Source organism: Pongo pygmaeus, chromosome 8 (assembly GCF_028885625.2).
Source record: "Pongo pygmaeus isolate AG05252 chromosome 8, NHGRI_mPonPyg2-v2.0_pri, whole genome shotgun sequence".
Taxonomy (NCBI): domain Eukaryota; kingdom Metazoa; phylum Chordata; class Mammalia; order Primates; family Hominidae; genus Pongo; species Pongo pygmaeus.
Genome location: NC_072381.2, coordinates 72,796,857 through 72,803,094, shown reverse-complemented (window position 1 = coordinate 72,803,094; position 6,238 = coordinate 72,796,857). Strand labels below are relative to the sequence as shown.

At 55.9% G+C, this 6,238-nt stretch overlaps 1 protein-coding gene across 2 annotated transcripts; it reads right to left on the bottom strand.

The window, feature by feature from the left end:
• Positions 1-2,074: 2,074 nt before the first annotated feature.
• On the bottom strand, positions 2,075-3,798 carry NEUROG3 (neurogenin 3). 2 transcript variants are annotated; one of them, XM_054436565.1, is made up of 2 exons: positions 3,586-3,798; positions 2,075-3,420 (listed from the first exon to the last, which is right to left on the bottom strand). In XM_054436565.1, the coding sequence occupies exon 2, from the start codon at positions 3,417-3,419 to the stop codon at positions 2,775-2,777; it is 645 nt and encodes a 214-aa protein (XP_054292540.1). In that variant the 5' UTR covers position 3,420; positions 3,586-3,798; the 3' UTR covers positions 2,075-2,774. The 2 variants fall into 2 exon arrangements, with proteins under 2 accessions (XP_054292540.1, XP_063526667.1); XM_063670597.1 differs by having other exon boundaries at positions 2,775-3,486; positions 3,586-3,780.
• Between the last annotated feature and the right edge of the window lie 2,440 nt (positions 3,799-6,238).

Sequence of the window (6,238 nt, the reverse complement as noted above, 5' to 3'; positions counted from 1 at the left end):
AGCTCCGGGGGTCTAATCCGCCCCAGCCCAAGGTGGCGGCCCAGCAGCCCAGTTGGTTAACCCGTACGTGTGTGTTTTAATTTGTGGGGCGGAGGACCAGTCTGTGTGTGTTGGGTGACTAATGGCTCCTTAATGAGCGCCCTCAAAAGCAGGAGAGGGACTGGGCTGTGGGGGAGAACGCAGCTCACCCGGTTACCGCCTGGAGAACGATAGCCCAACAAACGCTCCTCCAGCTTCTGGGGGTAGTTTGTACCCAGAGAGTCCCCTGCCTAGATGATGAACACTACTTCGCACAGCCTTACACAGGAAGAAGAATCTTTCCACTTGAGGAATTCCTCTCCAAATCTTTAGTCCTGCCCCAAATGCCACCTCCTCCTGCAAGCTCCCGGCACTCCAGCCCCAAGGTGGCAATTTGATGTTCCATCCTGTGACTCATATCTCCCCCAACCACCAATATTTCTTGGGCCTTAAGTGATTTTGTATATATCCTTGCTACTGTTCTGCCAGAATAGAGAGACCTTCTTGATTTTTGTGTCTGCCTACCCCCTACCCCTAATGCCCAGCAAATCACAGGTGTTTGCTTGGTTTGCGCAACTCCCAAGCTGCTGACACCTGTCCCCGAGCAGTGCCCCAGGTGGAAAGTTGGCTATTGCAGAGGTCATCAATAACCCATTAATCTCCTCCTCCCAGATTAAAGCCACAGAATGAAACAAGACCTTCGTTCATTCGTTTGTTTGCCGTGTCCCTCTTCCCGCCCTCAAATCCTGCCGCTGATAACTGAGACAAGTCTCCTCTGAGCTAACTTTAGAGATTTGTAGTAAAGAAGAGGAAAATTTCCATTCGAATTGGGTAGGGCATAGGAGAGAAAGAGAGATGCAAGAGGCATTAACCCCTGAGAAGACACCACCTTTGCACTCTAATGTGCTGGAAAAGCAACCTCACCACCAGCTCCCGGGGCCTGGCAGCAGCGCACCCGACCTGGGTTGGCCCACTTCTTCCCAGGACACCCCTGGCCAATTCAAGGAGGCCTCCGGAGTTCACTAGCAGGTAGGGTGCTCGTCCTCCACTTTCCTATTCCCAAGCAGCAGGCGAACTCTGGATCCTTACAGTTTAGACCATATTCTCTGAGGTCCTAGGGGTCCCTGAAGTCATGTAGTGGTGCTCTACTGGCATTCCTGGGACAGATTTCAGTGCTCATGCTGCACCAGTCCTATTCCACCTTGCCAGTAAGATAGATGGTGTGGCTGGAAACCTTGAACAGTTTCTTAATAAGTTTTCAGTCAAGGCTGCCAGGTGATGAGGGAGGCGGCGTTGCCGGAGATTCTAGCCAGACACTCCACCTTCTTTGCTCCAGGCTGCTCAGTTCAACGAGTTCAAGACACAGCCACCTCAGTGCCTGGGGAGTAAAATATGCTCAGGGGATTTGCTAGGCCTCTAAGCACCTTGGGAAAATTCCTAGGATGCCCAGCCCAGCCGTGTTTCCGAGGACTCTGACTCTGCAATTGAATTATTACTGTCTCCCTTCCCCAAGTGCAACCAACAGTTGCTCTAGAGCTAGGCTGGTGGAGTTGGGGAAAGGGCCGGCAAGTGAGAGTCAGTAGTCCTAGTTGGAGGCTTGTCTTTCTTCTAAACCACTCTTTGAAATAAGAGGAGTCATTGCCCTATATAGAAAAAAGGGAGCTGGACCAATAATTACTTAGAAGACTTCCGACTCTCCAAACCCAATCTGCCGTGGCTCTAGCCCAGACCTCTAGAAACAGTGTCATCCCTCTCCTTGGACAGAGGTGCTCTTCCTCAGCTGTAGTGACTGTGGCCCTCCTCTCCCCAACACACAATGGAGTCACCTTGCCGAGGCTTCTTGAAGGTCCTTTTTTTTTTTATTGGCTTAAAATCTCATCCAGCAATCCCTAAATAATCTAATATATAAAATATAGACTTTTCCCTGCTGTGAAATCTCATTAATAAATACAAATGTGTAAAACAAGGGAGGGGCCATATAATTTACTGTACCAAAATTGATTTCAAAAGACATCATATAATTTACAAACCGATTAAAAAAAAAAAAAGATGCGCGGTGCTCCAGGCACCTGCAGCGCAGCTCACGTTTCAGGCGCAGTTCGCAGGGAGGCTGGGGAGGTGCTCCCTGGCCAGGCTAGCGCTTTCCCAGTTCACAGCCTCGTCTTCCGCCCCGGGAGGGCAATGGCTCCGAAAAGTGCACGAGGAGAAGGCAGAGGGTCGCCTTCGTGGCTTTAAGGTAGAGTGAGGCGCCCTGAAACCCCGGACCTGATTGCGAGTAGAGAAGATCGGCAGCGTCTTTGGAGCAGGGCAAGGGGAGTAAGCGCTGAGAGACCAAACATTGGATCGAATTACATTGGAGGAGGGGTGGTAAGAGATTGAGAGGCAGACAGACTTGAGTGAGGATAGGGCGACTCAAGACGGTGGGAGGCTCCAACCGGGTAGTGCTACCACTCTAGTATTCTTTGAATGAGATTATGGGGTGGTGGCAGGGAGGAGGCCTAAAATGAGCGCAGTTTGCAATGCCCACTTCGCGTGGGCAGCAGCAAGGGTTGCGTGAGTTGGCGCGGCTCGGAGGGACGGGGAATGAACCCAGCCTGCCGCCCCCGTGGAGGCCTGGGCCGGCCAGGGGTCAGCCAGTGAGAAGCAGAAGGAACAAATGCTTTTGAGGGCCGCCGCCATCGGCCACCCTCTACGGCTACGGCTCCCTCCCTCTCCCTTACCCTTAGCACCCACAGCCCAGCGACAGGCAGGTCCTTTCACAGAAAATCTGAGAAAGCCAGAGCGCCTGGGCTCAAGCAGGCGGAAGAGGTAGCCCCCCGTAGCCCGGGTCGCTCCTCCAGCGACGCGGCGGGGCTCAGGCTGCCAGCCTGGGAGACTGGGGAGTAGAGGGACCCCCAGTCCCCGGGGGAACCGCCTGGGCTGCCCAGCTCCCCGCAGTGCGGCGCCGGCGACTCCAGCGCGTACAAGCTGTGGTCCGCTATGCGCAGCGTTTGAGTCAGCGCCCAGATGTAGTTGTGGGCGAAGCGCAGCGTCTCGATCTTGGTGAGCTTCGCGTCGTCTGGGAAGGTGGGCAGGACACCGCGCAGCGCGTCCAGCGCCGAGTTGAGGTTGTGCATTCGATTGCGCTCGCGGTCGTTGGCCTTCTTTCGCCGACTCCGTCGCTGCTTGCTCAGTGCCAACTCGCTCTTAGGCCGGCTGCGCCCCCCGCGCCGTGCCCGGAGCTTCCTCGGGGCCCCTCGGCAGCCGCCCCCTTCCGCCTCCGCGCAGTTCCCCCGTGTGCGAGTGGGGCTGGGCGGGGCGGACGTGGGGCAGGTCACTTCGTCGTCCGAGGCTCTGGGGAAGGACCGCTCCGTCTCACGGGTAACTTGGACAGTGGGCGCACCCGAGGGTTGAGGCGTCATCCTACGGCGGGGTCAGAGGGAAGGGTAAGCTTGAGTCGGTCACTGGGCGCAGTCCGCTATTCCGAGGCTAGGTGGGAAAAAACAAAAAGAGCCATCCTCCCAGCCCCTGCCGGGTCAGAAGATCCCTCTTTCCCCTGCCCGTCCCTCGGAGGCCTCCAAATGTTACCTTTCTACCGGCGCAAAAGAATAGAGAGCGATGAGCAGCGAGGGCCGTGGGGAGCTCAGCGGGCTTCTGGTCGCCAAGTTCAGGTGAGCTGCAGGCGCCCCCGCCTGGGAGTTGCCCCAGCCCCAAAGGAGAAAAGAAGAGAGAATGGGGTCCCGGGCCTCTGTCGCGCTCTCTCTCGTGGCGCGGCGGTGAGACCGCGGGGATTTCCTGAGCAGCAAGTCGTGTGCCCCTTGGCACGCTTTATCTGCTTGGCCCGGGCCAGGAGCGTGCCTGCCGGGCTGCTGCCCGCGCCGCCGGCCAATCAGCGCCGGGGCCCTGGGGCCGCGCCACGCGAGCCCGCTCCTCCCCCGCAGGGCACAGCTGGATTCCGGACAAAGGGCCGGGGTCGGGGGAGGGGAGCACCGCTCTGTTTGCTCTCTCGAGGGCGGGCTGGGTCCCAGCAACTCTCGGTTCCTCAAAGAGCCTCGCCCAGTGAGAAGAGCCTCGTGTGGCTCTCGTCAGGCCACCTCAGACCGCTTTGCTCCTAGCCTATCTTTCCTTATCATCCGTCCTGGAGGGGTCTTTGATGCCTCTAGGGTACAACGCCCGCACGTTACACATGGGGAAATTTAGGCTCAGTGAGGGAGGTGGCTTGTCTGAAATCGCACAGGAAGATAGTGGCAAAGACAACCAGGAGCTCGTTGTCCTGACTAGCAGCCTGGAGAAGGGTCCAGGAATTCTAAAGGACGCCCTGCTCTCCTGGTGTTTCACTGCCTCCCTCCATCCTGGAAGACAGAGTCCATCACTGAGAGAGATCCTGCCTATGTCCCTTCCATTCTCAGACCTTCTTTTGGGGGTGTCCGAGCCTCTGCCGCACCCTGAGATGCTACCTCACACTCCCCAGAGGCGCTTAGAACCCCACCCCTATAGATCCCACTCCAGACGCAGGGGGTGGCTGTGGGGGGACCCCTCAAGGGGACATTCCATTACTACAAGCCTACTACAGCTTGTAGATAGTATCCCAGCGTTCTGGCCAGGAACCGTGACAGGAAGAGTTCTGGGAAGTGTGAGGAGGGGAGGAAGGAACCAGGAGCTCACAGTGAGCTCTTGCGTCTTTTTTTTTTAAACAAACAAACAAACAAACAAAAAACCAAAAAACGGTCTCCTGTTGCCCAGGCTGGACTGCAGTGGTGCAATCACGGCTCACTGCAGCCTTGATCTCCTGGGCTCAAGCTATCCTCCCACTTCAGCCTTCCGAGTAGCTGAGACTACAGGCATGCGCCACTGTGCCCGGCTAATTTATTTTTATTTTTATTTTGTATGGGGCGGGGGGCGGTCTTGCTTTGTTGCCCAGGAGGTCTCGAACTCCTGGGCTCAAGCGTTCCTTTCACTTCAGTCTCCCAAAGCGCTGGGAAGCAGAGCCGCGGTGCCCCTCCCCCTTGTGTCTTTTGAACCACCACAGTGTGCAGGCACTGGGAGAAGCAGATAAACTTTTTCTCCCCTTAGTCCTCCGGTCCAATCACAGACAGACAGCAGCTGCCAGCAGTCACCTGCTCCAGCCCCCTGCCTCGGCATCACTCGGGCATCGCACAGAGAGCACAAGGCAGGGACTCCCCCAGCCCCTCTGGTTGTCCCTGGTAGCCCTCTCTGGAAACCTTTCCAAAGGGAGTCTGAACTCATCATCCCTCCTTTCTTCCCCAGCCCCTCCTCTTGTCCCCGCCTGGGACATCCCGTGGTCTTCTGCTTCCGGTCACTCAGGGTGAGGGGTTGCAGCTTCCGCTTCTCTCTCTTGACCCGGTCGTGCCTGGAGGAAGAAGCCGAGGCGGGAGGGTTAAGTATCCGGGTTTAAGTCTCCTTAGGCGAGGAAGGCTTCACTTTCTAGCAGGTCCAGATATCCTGAGTCTCCCGGAAACTGCAGGAGGGGACAGGACCCGACTTCGAGACTGTAGGGTGGGGTGAGGGGATGAGGTAGGTCTGTGAGTCTGCCCTAGTGATAGCCTCTTACCGCCCAGGCTGCTTGGGGGCAAATTTTCCTCCAAGGAAGAGGGTGATATGCTCAGGAACCAGCCAGAGGGGGGCTCTGGGACTGGGCGGGGGTGTGGCGCGGTCCTGCTGATCTTAGCTGGTGCTCTGTGAGCAGAGGCTCCTTCCCTTGCTGTGGGGAAATGAAGCCTGAGACCAGGGTCAGAACCAACAAAGGGACCATCTGGGACTGTCGGGTTAGCATTTTGCTGCAGCTCCTCCCTTAGGTCACCACTCACTAGGAACTTGTCTTCTTCTCATAAGAGTGGGAATTTCAGGCCTTCTTTAAAGATGAAAAAGTCAAGGCCCAGAGACGGGGAGTGACTCTTTCAAGGTCACACAGCAAGTTCTATCAGAACCACATAGAAGTCATATCTTAAGACTCCTAGCCCTAGATTTTCCCTTGCACCAGCTACTGCTCCTTGATTTGGGGGAAAACATTTTTTTTCAAGGCAAAACAAGAGACCCCAAAATGCAGAAAACAGAGGAAGTCCTGAGCCTGGGGGTCAGATTAGAAAAGAAGTAATGGTCCCATTTTCTAGGCAAGGGGAGCCAGTGTCCATTCAAGCCTCTTCTTCTTCTTCTTCTTCTTCTTCTTCTTCTTCTTCTTCTTCTTCTTCTTCTTCTTCTTCTTCTTCTTCTTCTTCTTCTT